General features: G+C 35.1%; 1 protein-coding gene across 1 annotated transcript in view; it reads right to left on the bottom strand.

Annotated features, from left to right (window-relative positions):
* LOC115450290 (cadherin-89D) overlaps positions 1 to 17,203 on the bottom strand; it is a 56,851-nt gene extending 39,648 nt beyond the window's left edge. Inside the window, 1 exon segment of the mRNA XM_037441191.1 lies at positions 17,081 to 17,203. Within this exon segment, the coding sequence (XP_037297088.1) occupies positions 17,081 to 17,141 (61 nt within the window). The 5' untranslated portion in view covers positions 17,142 to 17,203.
* Positions 17,204 to 18,176: the final 973 nt, after the last annotated feature.

An 18,176-nucleotide genomic window follows, 5' to 3' on the forward strand; every position in this document is an offset into this window, starting at 1 on the left:
CAACATGATTTATCTCGTGTACATTTACAAAACAATAACCATTATACTATAACAGTAGGAACAATGAAATAAGAAATACATTCTCTCATATAGTGTGATAGGTAAGGTAGTTTGCGAAATACTGAACACAAATGGATCAGGTCTATTCAACCGGTCCATTGTCGGAGTGATTATGTGGGGATAAAAGTTGATATATTTTTGTTGGCCAATTTGTTAATAACCTTTGGAAGTGGACCGAGAGATATATTATAAAGAAAATATAATATTTAGTTCTTAGTACATTACTATTGGTTTAATTGTACTTAATTTTAGTATTTAGAGAACAAAAAATAGCAAATAATCACATAATATTGCTACACAAATTATAAACGATATATTTATAACGAGAAGGACCACTTATCAGCAGTAATTAAATTAGTGCTTCCATAACCGCTTTCCGCTTTGAATGTCATGATCGTCGTGGTAATTTCGAAACATTCTGTTATTTTCACATGTAACGTCTGATACCTTTGATCACAAGGGTAATAAATCATGCAGAGTTTTGTAAGACAATCATCTGGATATTCCATTTCTTGTACATAAGTTTTAGATATAAATATCTTCCCATTATAGGGATGCGACATAGAAATTGTATTTTATGGCCAATCAGAGATTATTTTACCATCCGCGATGAAGAAATCGATGGGAATCGCGACTAACACCTTCGTTTTCATGCAATTTGTCTCAGAGTTGACAAAATTGTTTCAAAGACGATCGCTTTGATATAGTTGGGTAATTTTGTTGCAATACTTTTTATGGTTCTTGTAATCTATCAGAGGTTGGTGCAATTTGATGGGGATAAGGGTGGATTGCAAATATTTGTAACCGCTGATTCGTAACAAGTTTTAGTTTAAGCAATTTACTTTTTATCGTTTGATCAACTTTTTAGTACTAAAATATATAAAAAAATGTGACAATGGACATGCAGAAACCTTCTATTCCCTTTCTTTGAAAATTAGCACTACACGTATAATGTCTTTTTACTGTTCGTATTTAGAGCTGATTCAGTACATTACTTATATTCTCTTTGGTCAGTTTTATTCTAAAAAAAGAATTAATAAACTGTTATTTCTCGTCAACGTTAACTTTTACAAAAGGTATAATACAATTTACAAATAGCCTGTCGAAATATGGGTCCTTGTCATTACCAAATTGGAAGTATTTCATCACGAGATAACAAGACAATCATTAGAAAGTTTGGACAAATTGTCTAGTGCATTAGGATTAACAATAGAGGTTTACTTATAACAATCTAAATTATGTTACTTTCAAATTTGTTAGTCTGTTACAAAATTTGTCTAATATGATCTAAACTAGATGAAACACCATTTAAATTATTAAACGATTTATCACTACTACCTCATGAGTTTATCAGAGAAAGTTTAATCACTTGTATATTTATAATATATAATAACAATAATATCAGCCCTGTATGATATACGGGCCTCCTCTACTACTGAGAGGGATTAGGCCTTACTCCACCACGTTGGCCTAGTGCGGTTTGATAGACTTCACACACCCTCGAAATTCCTATAGAGAACTTCTCAGGTATGCAGGTTTCCCCACGATATTTTCCTTCACCGTTAAAGCAAGCGAAGCGAATTCACAAAGAATACACACATTATTTTAGAAAAATCAGAGGTGTGTGCCCTTGGGATTTGAACCTGCGGACATTCGTCTCGGCAGTCCGTTCCACAACCAACTAGGCTATCGCCACTTTTCCAGTGTTTGATTAGTTATCAGTATATTTACTGATAACTAATTAAACACTGGAAATAGCTGCCTTCTCTAGGTAATGCTGAGTACGTACTTACGTCCATTATAGTGTGAGATGGAAACACCATTGGCGGACTCTTAAAACTTTATAAAGTGTGATAGTATGTTTCAGTACCGTAAAATACATCAATTTATCATTTAAAATCTGATCTATAGCATTAACAAAGTAATTCATAATTGAAAAGCAAAATCTTGTTAATATTTTTTCCTATCGCTCCTAACAATAGGATTCCCAAGCTGTAATGGGATGGCGTGATGCTGATGCTGGATAATGTACCGTAGCGTTGACGTGTAACCACGTAGCGGAATTTGTTATGGGAACTGGATTAACGATGGTCCAGCCACGAGCAATATGCTTATCTCATAATCGTCTTATTTGAAGGACAACTAACGGTTTCTAAGTGGCACCCGTTTTTGTGTATGAATATACGCAAGTATTACCGCTTTATCTTTTTCTGTTGTTAGTAATGTGGACAGTGCTGTATTCCAGTTTGAAGGATATGATATTGCAATGGTTTTGGCATTACGTGAGTTAACGCCTCATGTCCTTCATGACGACCTTAATGTAATGCTTTATAAGAAGCGTTTTTGGTCTAACATTTGGTAAGCGAGCAGTTATCAAGTGTGGAATGCAATCTTCCTTTAACCGATAGCAGATAATTCCACTTCGTCATGCAACAAGTATTTGGATCTAAACCTGGAGTTTACTATAATCTATTATGGGACGGAGTACACAAGACGAAAAGTGCACTAGTTACGCCTCTGCCTACTCCTTCGGAGATAAAACACGTGGCTGTGTATGTAGATAAAAGCTTTTGTTCAAATACACCTGAATATTGTAGTATTAAACGATTTTAATCTGAACACAAAACCAGTGCAAAGTGTGGGAACTTGATACGATTGAAGATTATTTTGATTGAATATCTTTATGATATAACTTCCTCTGTGAGTCTATTGTTTTATATTTTACTAAACCACTAAATTATAGTTAAGGCAACGAGTAAATTATGTAGGAATGTAGACATTTATGAGTTTAAAACTTTCTTCTTGTACAGGAAGACATGAGCAAAAGATATTGTCACGTTTTATACAATTGTATGCGGAGATGCGTAAGTCATTCATATGATACGCGTCACGCTGACATGTAGCAATCTAGAAGTTTAAATTACTAAGCATAGTACTAAATTCTGGTCGCCTGTAACAAATCTCAATACAACATAGCTGATGTTTCCTACTAACCGGAACTACAGTGCATGAAGATTGTAGGTAAAAGAAATAGATTTACTAAATAGGTTTCTGTACTATTTAGAATATTATTTATTTCTACCTATCTGCAATAAAATATCTTTGTTGAATTATTCTAAAATAAAATTGATTTAAAATGGTGTTTGGATAGATTAGACTAAGGATATGATACAGCACAAAAGGCATATAGTACTTCAGTTGCGATTCTTCTGGGTAGTGAGTGAGAGGTGCTGAGGTAAAGTGAGGAGGGTTTAGTTTTTCCTTCACAAAACTTCTCACCAGAGAATATCTATAAAATTACATCAGATATGCAAATAGTAGATGATATCGATGCGATGTTTCACAGACTATTATTCAGTAGACACAATGCCGTTCAGATGGCCTTAGTATTTCAGATACATAATATTATAGGTATCAAACTTAGATTGTATGGACTAAACATAATGTGTTAACTAGGTATAATGTGAAACTTCGGAATTATATCTTAGGATCAAAACATATATACTATTACCGCCTTTTCCCTTTTAATGGTGCATATACCCACATCGTGCCAGGAATCTTATTATCCCATATAATAGCACATTCCTATTGTCTCAGGCCCGCCTATAAAAGTTGTTGATCAACAAATCCGCTTCCCTCATCCTTATTCTTCTTCAATGTCTACAATTCTTCTGGCAGTATATTTATTAAGTCACTCATCATCAGATGACCCATCATCTTATTTAGGCCCCAAAAAAGTCATCTTTCAAAACGTTACACTGGCTGACCCTGGAATTTAACAATTCTTGAAACTACAGGTTACCAACATACATTATAAATATAACCCACTAGAATTTAAGATTTTGCTTTAAAATATTTAACCAAGTCAATCCACAAGAAACGGCTATCTTCACGGCGAATACCTACGAGTATAAACTATGTAATAAAAGGCACATTTACTGATTCGTATCTCTACAATGAACGATCTGTCGGGTTTTCGCAGCTCAATAATATTGTGTTAGCCAGTCTAGGAGCTCGTGGTTACAGAATTGAAGTTATTTGATTTTATCTAGAACAATTGGGTGACAAAGCAACGAGGGTTTAGAAATACAATGGAGTGTGGTAAACGACTGTTGCATCTACCGAGGAACAGACATGTGATTTTTCATATTATAGCATAGTGGTAATATGGTTTTAGTAATTTTAATTTGAAATTATGCTTTATATGGTTGCAATAAAAGGGATGTATATATTAGAACATAAATATTATCTATTAAAAGCATTAACTTTATGTGACACATATAAAACGCCTTTCACTTAGACACCTGCCGACTTCCAGATTATGATATTCCAAAAACTCTTTTAATGAACCGTTAATAAAAATACGAGCTTGTAATGCTGACTGATGTCAATTTCAAAGTCTTAAGTCTCAATAAAATATACTCAGATGGTTTAGGAATTCAAACAGAGGATATTAGTATAGTTCTATGTCCTAGGTCTATATATTTTATATATCGCATTCTTAATAAAATAATGACCCATTCGAAAATTTCCAATTTGTGGGAATCGTCAAACAAGCAATTCCTGTTTGCCACCTTTTAGTTATTTCCCTTTTTTTATGATATATGATTTATTTTTTACCTATCTTTAATAAGCTCAATTTTATAGCAACTTCAAAAAAGGTAGCAGACAAAAATTAGTTTTCCGACGACTGCCACAAATTAATAATTTTGAAATAGGTTATTATTTTTAAGAGTGCGATATTACTGTAAATTATTTTGAATGCGAATTATTTCTGCTTCTTATAACCTCTTCGGGGTAGACATAAAATTATAATATAATCCGTACAGAATGTTTATGTACAGAATGCCGTATCTGCCCGTAAGGCAAACTCTTAGACCATAGTTTGCAATGTACAATCATTTAAAATAAAGGCTGGAGTTTGTTGCTATTTTATTATTTAGGTTGCACCGCGAACGGTACCTCAGATACTGGCTCGTTAATGAGCACTCTCGAGATTCAGATTCGCGGTACTTTGGTACCGTTTTTGAAAACGTTAGTCACGAATCTAATAAATGTAATTAAAGGAAATTTAAAAGTAGGGAGACTGGAAACATAAAAGCAGTTAGAATAAATTATACTTTAATTAAACTTAGTAAATTACATTGATTGTTAAAATTCAGTAGAAACCCAAGAAATAGGAATCATATTATGAAATAGAAATCCTTCATTGCTGAATAAAGGTACTTAACACACAGGTGGTTGTTAAATATAAAAATGTTCCAATACATTCTGCCGATATAGGTACCGGTGTGCAATACTACTTTAGTACACCGTGCTACTACTTTTACACTGTTTTTTTTATATAATATATGGTTCACATTATATATTATCAAGAGGCATTACATATTAAACGTCCTTTAATTAGTTTGATTACAATTCACTTTTAACAGGCACACCACAGTGTTTGCATACTGCTACTTGGTAACCAAAATAAAACATATGGTGGATATGAGTAGAAGAACTCCGGCATACCGTTTAGGAGATTTACACCTGTTGTTAATTGACTAAGTTTAGTCTCAGTACTTAAATTGCCTCATTACTTTAATATCAGTTTACCTAGATTCTGAACCAGTAGGATTTTAGACTACAGAGTGTATATGAGTTTAATTTGAAACACCCGTATTTTTTTTTATAAGTGCACGGCTAACTGAAGTCCCCTGATAGTAAGTGGAGTGGGGTCTAATAGAATGTCGACTGTCGAGAGATGATCACCCTTCGGCAGTTGATACAATTATGCCGGCGTTTTGGAGCCGGATATACACAGGTTGATCCTGGAACGCGAAATCCTTACGTGGGCCGCTATGGCGGGTTTAATACCATGTGTACGGTGGTCGCTATCCGGGCCGATATAAAATATATCGTACCACTAGCAAAAGTTAAGTTGCGGGGAATTGAAACTTGACCTTATATAATGATAGACCAGAGCCCAATCAACAATATCAGATACGATATAAGCTCGTGAAAAGTAGGTAAATTTCTTTTGACATTGCCTTACTTATGAATAAAGCGGCATGAGGATATATTAAACACTTTTCACTTAACGCTAGAATATGACTCAAACGGATACTTTTAGTGCAGTTACGTGGGAAAGTAAATATCGCATGACCGTACAGTTTATAAAATTGTATGCATTAAGACCCACATCCTAAGATTGTAGGAAGCAGGCTGTTTACGCTAACGGGTTCTGCGACAGGCGTAGAAATCGAAAACGTCGTTCCTGTTTTAATTATATTGTTGTTACTGTTTATATCCGTGTCTGGCATTGAAGGTAAGCAAAAATGCATTTTAAAATTACTTGGGTTATGTCTAAATTATAACATTTGCGGTTTAGATCGAAGATGGCTACCATAAACTCCTACTGTTTGACATTTGGTGAAATAAAAATTAGATTAAAAACTGTCATATTGTAATGGTATGTATTATATAAGCGGTAAAATATTAAGTAAAAGGCTTGTTTAAATATTTTTATTAGTTTTGTCGAACAAAAATAACAGCTGTTGTGTTCCTCCAATTTGTCTCAGCATAGATATCGAAGTCAAAACCTCTTGTTCAAAACTTTATCACTCGCCATGTTAATAGCACTCGTAAACTTTGTAACATGTATTATAATTCCACGAGTCGTCTAGGCGTAGGCATTTCTGCATAAACTGTTTACATATTTCCAAGTATTTTACGGCCCTATTCGGTAATGACGGCGAGTTTAGTTGCACTAGTTAGTTTTACTGACTAGATATATTAACATACGAATTTGAGCAAGCGGTAACTTTACGTTCGGATTAATGGGGCCGCATATATAGTTATGGTTTTGTAAATTGAAATTATAACCCGCTTTAAGTCTATTAAAACGTAAAAACACTCTAAAATATGTCGCTCGTATCTTTATAGGGGTAGCGTTGAGTTTGTTTCTCTTGTGATGATGGACAAACAGCTTATAGTCCTATCAAACACAAATAGCCCCTTGCTGATTGTTAGTCGAAATCACTTCAACGCTCTTGAATAATTTTGCACTGTTATTAGGAAGACGTCAGGTTTATTAGTGCGGCTGATTTATTTATTTATAACCTGTCGAATTATTTTCAACATAATGTCAACTAACGGCCTTGTTAATGTTGAAGAAACCGTGGGAAACTGTGATTGGTAATTAATTGATACGCAGCGCGACGGTCGGCCGCGCACCATTTCCAAAACAATTATGTAAGTACTAGTTTTTGCTTATTTGATCTAAATACATAATCGAGATACAATTAATGAAATCAAAGATGCGTGGGAAGTATTTGACGTATTATTCAGAAACATTTTGAAATTACATTTTATCCAATGACATTCCATTAAAAAATGATATTATTATGTTGAAAAATCCTTATATTTTCTTATTTTATTGTACACTGACATATCTTCTACGTCCTCTCCTAATCTTGGATTTTTTTTACATTAATAGCCCATCATATGTTTTTGTTATATTTTTATGTAAGGGTTAGATTTTAACAACATTTATATATGCAGGCAATGAAAATCTAGACAACAGTTTATCCCGGAAAAAGGTATTGAGCACAGTCAGAGCCCTGAGCAAAACCTAACTATTATATAAAATGAAATAGATCAGTTTGCAATATTTTATTAGAGTAATAATCATCTTATTTGTATAATAACGGTTATATTCGAGCGAATGTTCCAGATCAAAACGAGCCGAGAAATTACTATAAATGTAGAATAAGCACTAACTATTATTTGGATTTGAATGGATGACAAATTGGAATTGATTTGCAACGATCTGGACTCAATCGTTTCGTTTATTGCAAGTGAATGATAAGATATTCTCGGGAATGACTTAACATTATTTCTTTTATCCAACTAAGATTTAGAACTACAATCAGTTAATACAATATTTTAAATATTTGTATTGTTTTCCATCAAAATCACGAAAGTGAGCATTTAAGTGTCAAAGAAAAATAACACACCCAAAATTGCGTATAAGTTTAATTTTTATACAATGAGGTACCACAACTCCTCCACCAAGTGAGAAGCGCCGCACCTGCTCTTAAACATGAGTAAGGTGTAGCCACAAGAGAGCTGAGTCAAATACACCTTTTTTTTTTTTTTGGTTTCGCGGAGAATGTGCCTTATTACTACCGCCCAGCCTTCGTGGGGGGCGACTGAGCGGTTATGCTGGGGTAACCGTGCCTTACGGCCCGGCATTGAGCCGCCCGGATTTGATGGTGACCTTCGGGCGACCGCCGGGCTGAGTCCCTAGCCCTATATACAACTTAACCTATGCACGGCCTACCAGCTAAAACTCCGCGGTGGCCCTCTTCGGCGCATTAGGGACGGCTGCGGGCTTCCTCTGACGTTGAAGTGTCTAGCCTGCGACCGCAGCCGCCCCTGCGCGGTGCCGCCTTGCGGCCCGTCTCCTATGGGGGGGGGCTCAGAAGCCCCCGCGCACCGAAGGACGCCCTCGGCGTCTACGGCAGCGTGAGGCCAACTGCACACTGCCGTCCATCCCGGGGGTCAACCGAAAAATGTGCAAAGGATGCACAGAAATCACTAGGGCGGACAGCCCCCTGCTGCCCGCCGACGACCCCCTTCGTGGCCCCTATTAGTCGCCTCTTACGACAGGCAGGGGATACCGTGGTGGAATTCTCCAAACGCCCCCATTCCACAGGGCGGGAGTCAAATACACCTGCTAAGATGACCTCTCTAATACCTGCTGCCATCAAACTTTGTTCTTGTCTTACCGCCTTTTTTTATCAACGACCTCAATCGCTTTTTTGGAAGTCTATTTTTTTATTTACACATATATAACACCGTAACAACTGTAGCAATATTACGATGATGAAAAAAAGGTTAATTATTAATCTTAACAATTGGTTTCAATACACCTATGGGCTATATCTGTGAATTCCAGCAGGTTATGTCTAACATGTTTTTATTTGTAAAACGTCATTGGGTTACATAAATATATTCAAGTTCAAGGAATATAACGTGGAGCAATCGTATAGCCTATGACTGGCGCGCAAACTTCAGCGGGCGGAAAAGAACAAAAATGGACCGACCGCAACAAAGGTTTTCTGATATTTAAAAATGAGTTATTTTGATTGGTTCGTTCTCGAAATCGGATAAGGATTGAGATTGGGATCGTTTACGTAAATCAGCTGTTATTAGGCTCCGAATCAGTAATGTCTACTAACCTGACCTAACCTGGCGCCTATGTAAACGAGATAATACAATCTTCAAATCCGCTTTTTTATTTCTTTTAATGACGAGACGAGCTTGCCGTTTACGTGATGGTAAGCCATACGACTGCCTATAAATAGTAGGAACACCATCCAAAACCTTAAATTATAAAGTATTATTTGGTATTCCACTGCGCTCGCCATCCTGAGACATGAGATGTTAAGTCTTATTATGTCCAGTAGTTACACTGGCTACAATGTCCTTCAAACCGGAACACAACTGTGACTACACATTGCTGCTTAGCTACAGAAATAGACACAGGTGGTACCTACCCAGGCTGACTATCCCATATGAGAGACCTACCACCAGTAAAATTTAAACCGCTTAAAACAATGATCGTGTTAGATAACCTATTCATATTCGACCCGACATTTCACCTAAGATTATTCACCCGCTATACACTAAAACGAGAATATAATAAATAAGATACAAATAAACTTTTACATAACCGACCGGACGTTTCCGACCTGTCCGGTGAAAAAAAACGAAAGTGGTCACACGAGTTCGCATCGTAATATTCATGATTCGTGGCTTGTTTATGTTAAATAACTTTTGCTTCGCGTTTGATCTAGTGATTGTTAGTACGTGAGAATGCTTTTGATGATTTTAAGCAAACAATGAAGATTTTTAATTGTTGCTATCTTTTTGTTTTGATTGTAATCCAGAATTATTTATTAAAATTTATTATCTTGTTTTACCGGCTTTTACTCGCAACTCCGCCGTGTGAAAATGTTTTCCGGGATAAAGATCCCGGGATATAAAGAAGCATATAGCATTTAGTAGTAACGTAGCTTCCTATTATTGAAAAAAATGTCAAAATCGGTTTAGTAGTTTCTGAGATTAGCGCGTTAACTCTGCAGCTTTACATATGAATACTACTCCTTTGTTTCATTGGTATAGTAGATGTCTAAACTTCTAATCTAGGGGACCGATGAGGATCTGAATCCCATCACTGCCAGTTTGTATAGCTTAGTTCTGCCCTATAGAGTAGTAAGTTTATCACCTCATCAGACAAAAACCCTTTACGCAAGTACCGAGTACCCTTTGTTTGTGCTTTTTATTTTTGCGTAATAAGTGGATACAAAATCCTTAAATTGGGAACACTTATGTTCCGATTAAAAGTTAGAAAAATGTTTTCACTGCTTAGTGACGGAAATAGATAATAGAATAGATAATACTAAACCAGACTACTACGTAAGACGACCTCCCACCTAGAAACCTTCATTGAAGGATATCAACAGACTGCTAATAATTTGGACGTCTCTTACCCATTAACTGTACATCTTATAACATCTTAAGGCATCCCAACGTGTCATCAAGTAATTTCCAACGTTTTTGCTCAATCAACGCTGAATGAATAGTTCCCGACGCGCCCGTGCCATTACACAGGCTTCCGTTGTTTTTGCACAAAGCCAATGAACTGTGCCCGCGAACCAACTGCTTGCATGCAGTGTTAATTACAATGAGAATATCTTCCTCAAGTCATTATGGTTTATCTTAGTAGCTGAGGTATGCTTTCACTATAGGTTATATTTTAACTGGCATCAAATTGTTTATAATTCAATCAAATTCAAATCAATTCAAATCAATGACCTGGTCGTAGTCACCGTTGCTTTATTATGAAGCCTTGCGATAACATACTTGTTCATACACGTACATTATATATAGACCATCTCGATCGAAGCTGTCGGTACCTACTGTAGAAGAAATAAAAAAATGTCTAAACTGACTTATTTATTTATGAGCATCTTTTATTCACTTAGATATAGAGGCGTTTTAACTATATATTCGATTTACTTTGTAAACAAAACCCAACAAACTTCATATACAGTTTACTGCAATTTTATAGGTCTAACTATATCGTGCTAATAAAAAAACATGTTGTATAAAACGAATTTAGATTTCGTCATCGAAGTAACACTTCTATCAAGCGTATATAAAGTTACAAAATCGACAGTTATTTTAACTTAAAATTGCGACTACCTCCCTGTATAAAAAGTATCTTGCAACTGCTCACATATATGCGGATGAAATAGTCCAACATTACACTGCGCTCACTAAAACTTACTCACGTCTTTTATCCTTAAAGAGGTAGGCAGAGGTGCAACTCGTGCATCAACGTTCCGCCGTATGTATTCCGTCCCATAATGTGATATTGGCAAGCCTATCGCTATATCTAGCATAAATTCAAAACTCCGAAGACGAAAAACCTAATATCACTTTGTCCGACCCAGAGATAGAATCCTAGACCTCAGTACTGCAGTCATACCGTAAAACAACTACGCCACCCAGGCAGTCACACTGCAGTTATCACTAAAAATATTTGGTAGATGCAATGTCTTATTTTTCACATCAGTATAAATGTATATACCAAACTATGTGCTTTTTATTCCTATATTAACCGAAGGCAGATTTATTGGTAAAATTAATATAGGTGTTACATCTTTAAATAATCAATAATAATACTAGTTTCAATATTCATTTAATAGGTACATATCAGTAGTTTAACATTGCAGTTTAGCGGCAAACATGTTAGATTAATGGTGCTCAGTCTCTACGAAAGACCATTTTTAAAAGTGCACAACAAATTGAGCCCACTATACCTGATGGTAAGTGGAGTGGAGTCCAATAGAATTTCGAGTGACGAGAAATGATTACCCTTCGACAGGCGATACAACTATGCCGGTCTGTTGGAACCGGATATACTCAAGCTGATCCCAGAACGCGGCGCACTTGCGTGGGCCACAATGGCGCGTTTTAACACCTTGTGTACGGTGGTCGCCATCCGGGCAGATACAAAGTATAGGATATATACCACCAGCTATATGATCTAGTCGATTTATCTGATTACTGCATAATGTATTATTATTACAATAATGATGTAAATTACATAAATGAAGTCTAGGTTTGAATAACAAAACCAAAACAGCTAATTTCTAAGTTATGAACGCACGAACTGTCATTCAAATTGAACGATTGTTGAGTACATTTTGATGGGAATTGATGAGCCATTGCTAATATGTTATAAACCATAATCCCATTATAAATGGTTTAATTTTCGGTGATTTTGAATAATTTATTTGTGACACTAAACATTGCGATATCGTAATTGCGTTGTGGGAGAATAAAATGTCTTCGTCTCACTTGAAAGACACACCACTGGAGCAGTGGCTCTGAGACATTAGATATCAAATCTCATAAAACTTAGTAATTACACCAGCAAAAATTTCCTTAAAACCAAAACACAACAGAAATATGAACAAAGCGATGCTACTTAAATCTCGCAATAGAGATATATTATCGTCATCACCATCAGCCAAATGGTCAGCCATCAGTCTACTGTAAAGAGATGTATACAACTACGTAATTCCCATATCTCGATCAGATTTACAGTTTAACATTTACCTTACACAATCCATTAATCCTCATTCAAATTTTGTTTAATTAATTTCATGTTATCAGATCTTCAATACCATATATTTTTAACGTCAGTTTAATGGTCCATACATCTTGTATTGCATCACACAGGCAGCATTTTGGCAACATAATTAAAAAGCTATTTTACATGCAATAGTTTAGATTAAGTGTCATTTTATTATATTGCTAAACTGTTTAAATATGGCGTTTGGAAATTTATTAGTAGCCCTTTCTATTGAGCAAAGATCAAGGATACCATCGAATTGATTGGGTATTTATATTTAATTTAATTTCAAGACAAAATTGGCTTTTGATAAACTCCAACGCTCCAGGTGTATCTCTACGTTTCCAAAATTGATACCTTTATACACTTTATCCTTCAACTCTATTACAGCCAAAATAGTTGGTAAACAAATTTATTATGTTGGTGTAACCTAAGCTTTGTAGCTTGTCTTCCTTTTTTATTCATATCCTTTTTTCTAGAAGAGTCCAAGCCGTGTTAATAATGAAAAGTAATTTATCTTCTACTATTCGATAAACAAAGTCTATGAAATAGTGATTATTTAGAATATGTACAATTTCATTTTTTATTATATCAGCAAATGTTTATAACTTTCCTCACCGATATTCAGATAATTTTGTTAACAACCTGAGTATCTATGAACAGTCGATCACTGAGGATTTCACTAAACCCAACGAATTAATTAGTCGAAGAAAAGAGGCAGCGTGTCATCACCTCGAAGTATAAACCGTTTAAAAGTAGGCTACAATTTCACAATCACTTATACCATTCAGTTACATCATTATCTACCTTACACCTTCGTAATAAGGGTTAGCATAAGAGAAACAAAAGCAGAAATGTGATAAACAAATCATCACTCAACTTTTAACCTTAGGTCGTTGCGTTAGAATTTAAAGTGTGCTAAAGTTAAGTAGCCGGGTCGTGGGATTCGATTCAGATCTCGCACAATACTTAAGAAACGAATGAAGTTGGATTGTGATGCGATTTCTTATGAGGCTTCTATTGTCACTTGAGGAAGTATTGTGGGGAAACTAATTGTCGCTCCGGATGGGAAATTGAATTGTGGGAGCAACCTTTTAACGTTTAGTAAAATGTAAGGAAGATGATCATATTTAGGGCTCCATACCTTACAAGGAACCCTCTCCATATGTATGTCTTTCTGGTTATCAAGACCCTTATTCCTAGGAACACGTATCAAGATAAAATTTATAACAATCACTCGGGTATACGGTTTCTTTTAGCTGGAAAAAATCAAACTTGTGAGGACGTGATCATAAAATACGGCTGTTTATGTCGCATATTTAGCGATGTCACTAGAGAATCAAAACCTACACCCTATAACTATAACCTATGAAAATCTTTAGGGAAGGTCTATGTTCAGCAGGGACATCCTGCGGCTGTTGATGATGATGGTAACAAACCAGATAAGATGTTAAATGTAAAAGACGTTATATTAGCCAACTGAACCTTTTGTGTAACGTTTTCGTGAAAAGTCGTATATCCCGTGCATTAAAATTTAAATTGGATAATAATCATAACAGTTGCTATAAAAATGAATAATCAACATAATCCGACAAACTGATTGCAATCGGCGACGATGTTTTACGTAATTTCGCCATATATTTACATATTAAAAATATTACACATAATCATCACATCTTATGGTATACTTGACGTAATTTATGGGCTTAAAATTTACGGCCAAAAATTTGAAATGAAACTAGAATATATATTACGTAACACAATATATAAATATATTGAGGATGGTTGAGTGCGTAACAGGCCAGGTCACTAATGTAGTCATTTTGCTTTGAATCTGAATGGAGGATAACCTAATTTGACTTCCAAAAAATGTGATGTGACAAAAGAAATAGGAGTAAGAAGAAATGTTAGACTTTGAAATGAAAATACTTTTCAGACTTAATCGTGGTTTTTTTGAAAAAAAAAAATCACGACGTTTCGAAGACATTGCAGCCTTCATCGTCACAGAGGAACTAAGATGTTGTTTGTCCGAAAAGTCAAAGTTAAAATATCTACCCACATATTACAATTAAACTTTTTTTTTTATTTATAACTAGTTCTATTTTAATATTTCCCTAATGTCAACTAAGTTGCCTAATTTTTCGATATGGTTCTCATAATGTTGGTGATGCTTGTTAGAGTTGCTTCGGATCTAAGCATTTCGGTTTCGCTCTGAATGACTGTCAACCGTGATAGAGATTTCACGTGCGTATGTTTTTGTAAACAAGTTGATGTTTTCATCTACGGTTAATAAAATGTGGTTGATAGAAACGAAGCGAGCGCACTTTTTCACAATTTATTACTTCGAACATTATTTATTTTACTTAGTTGCTGCATGTAGGTCATTGACCAGGTGCAAATTATTAGAATAAACATAAAAAGACTGTCAAGTTATGTTAGATTGATATATTTATTCATATTTTAAAGACTACTCATAGATAAAAGAGCATTCGTACTAGACCTAAAAAGAATCACAAATTATAAAATGTAGTAGATCTATAATTGCGCGTGTGCGACTTCTCGGGTCAGAATATCTCCGAATTTTGAGGTTAATATTTATAAATTCTGTCACCCTCATTTCAATAAAGCATTTCTCGAGATCATGAACTCTAGCCTGACCTATGACTTAATACGGAGTTGGCACAGAAGCAAGAATATGTCTAGTTTAATCTCTATATTTAAATTCAATTAATTACGTGACCTTTTCAAACTTATTTCGGCTATTGAAGTTAAAATAGACTACTGTGCCAAACGTGGCTTGTTTATAAAAAGCCGTTTCTATTGTAGCCAAATCGTTGATATATTACATATTCCATAATGTATTTACCTGCTTATAAAAGAGGCTAGGTGCTCTGCACTATAATTCCCTAATAAATTTTAGAAGCCCTTGAGATAAAAGTTGATGATATTCATGTTTGTTTATAATATTTTTGTGTAGCTAACATCTTCCTATTACAGCTGATAGATTAATGGAAGTGGGACGCTATTTCCTGGAAAGTTCTAGAAAATAAAACATTTTAAATAATAATAATATAAACTAAGTTGACCTCGCATATATCGTACAAGTCTATAAAATTATGATTTAATTTAAAGTTCACGGTTCTCGCTTTCCAAACTTTCACCTGCCGTAACTATTTGTTTTAAGTTAATGAACGCAATTTGTTTCGTACTAGTTCAATTTACGTAATATTATGGTCATATTTGATACCTAAATACTTTTGTTTGCTTTTTTATTAGAGGAATTCCATGGCTATATGTGGGATACCCGCACGATAACAATTATATTTCGTAGAATGTTGTATTAAAATCAATACGTGTCTCTGTATTGCACTGGTTATTGTGAGAGTTTGGATTCTAAATCTGATAGTTGTCAATAATTATATTATCTGCAAAGTTATACTATAATATAAGTGTTTTTATTTTTATTTATTTATTGCTTTGAATGACGAGACGAGGCCGCCATTCGCCTGATGGTAAGCGATACGACCAGCAGAAACACCATCCAACACCATGAATTACAAAGTATTGTTTGGTATTCCATTGCGCTCGCCATCCTGAGACATGAGATGTTAAGTATCACTATGTCCAGTAGTTACACTGGCTACAATGTCCTTCAAACCGGAACACAACAGTGACTACACACTGCTGCTTAGCGGCAGAAATAGACATTACGGTGGTACCTACCCAGGCGGTCTGTCACATATGAGAGACCTAACAGCAATAGACATAAATAAATAATGCGTTAGTACGTTCTCAGAAAATTCACATAAAAGCCAATACCTAACACTTTAAATACTGTGGTCCTTCAAGCCGGAACAATGACAGCATATCCGACAACCACATTACTGTTATGGTATTTATTATTACAAAAGCGATCAAGTTCGTAAATTGTTCGCGTGTTGACCGCATCACTTGATTCGTTACAAGCTTTGTTCGTATACACGTGACCAATCTCAGAGTAGTGCCCACGAGAGCAATGAATAATTTTGAGATAAAATAGGTAAAGGGAATGCTATATTGATCTTGTGGCAGTAGAATAAGGCTGTAACTGTAAGGTAGTAGGTTGGATTCTTGAATCGAGAAACGAAAATTTTAGATGACTTACTATTATTAAATATACGTCTATTGGCCGACCTTGAAGTTGATACTATTACGGTAATATTACGTCAAATTAAGATCCTATTTTCACTGAAAGACTTAATCCTTGTATTAATTACGATTATGTATAAATTGATGTACAAAAAGAATCACAGGAGTCTACCTTATAATAAAAGTGATAATACTTACAGAAAGCTTCCTTCAGCAACGCTGAAACTACCACCAAACACACAAGTCTCGCGATATACATTGTCACTGGTGACGTCACTCGTGCGCACTCACATACATCTTGTCACTACACTGTGATCACACGCCACGATTTCATGGGATTCTGGAAACAAACAAAATATCGTTATCATACTTATTTTGAACTATAATGGTAATTTTATAAAGAAAATTACTTTTTTTATTAAGGCACAATAAAGTAACAACACCGAACTTAATATAAGTACAGCATAGTCTAGATATAGAATACCGGTAGTATTCTTAAACATTGAGTCACGTTACACCGGTTAATTCTGACAGGTGACTGTTTAGAAGAAGCTACTATGGTGGATTGGCAGTTACAAAATATGCTGTATCGTACCAGCCAGACCTTGGAATCGAACATGCGCAGTGTTATGTAATTCAAAGTTAGGTCAGTGTTCCTATTATTAACGGACGGTTATGTTATTTACCATAGTGCACACGGATTTTTTTCTTTTTTCAATCTTTGTTTAAGTTTTGTCGTATTTTTACAATGTCGCTACACACGTCCGCTTTTCTTCATATTTATAAAATTTTTATATTTTTAAAATATTTTTAAGTATCCCCCCCATTTCTCATTATATATAAAAGGCGATTTTTAACATATAGAATAAAACACAAAATTAATTGTCAGTTTAAAAGATTCACTACTTTCTGATTTATACAATGAATTGTATAACCGAAAATATCTTTTTCCTCCACATTAGAAATATTTGCCGGCACCGAGTCAAATGTCAACGTTGCGCAACGAGTGATAGTGTGTCAGGAAGAACTGCTAATCCATTAGATACTGTGCTACATACAAACTTTATATTTTTTATTCCTTGCTGGTGGTAAGATATATTTTATATCCGCTCGGATAGCGACCTTACAAGTGTTAAAACCCGCCATACTGGTCCACGTAAGTGTTGCGTTCGGGATCAGCATGTGTATATCCTGTACCAACAGACCGGCATAATTGTGTCGACTGTCGAGGAGTAATCATGTCTAGTTGACATTCTGCTGGACACCTGGGTCAAATTTCAGTGCCCGTATAAAA

The sequence above is a fragment of the Manduca sexta genome, chromosome 21, assembly GCF_014839805.1.
Source record: "Manduca sexta isolate Smith_Timp_Sample1 chromosome 21, JHU_Msex_v1.0, whole genome shotgun sequence".
Taxonomy (NCBI): domain Eukaryota; kingdom Metazoa; phylum Arthropoda; class Insecta; order Lepidoptera; family Sphingidae; genus Manduca; species Manduca sexta.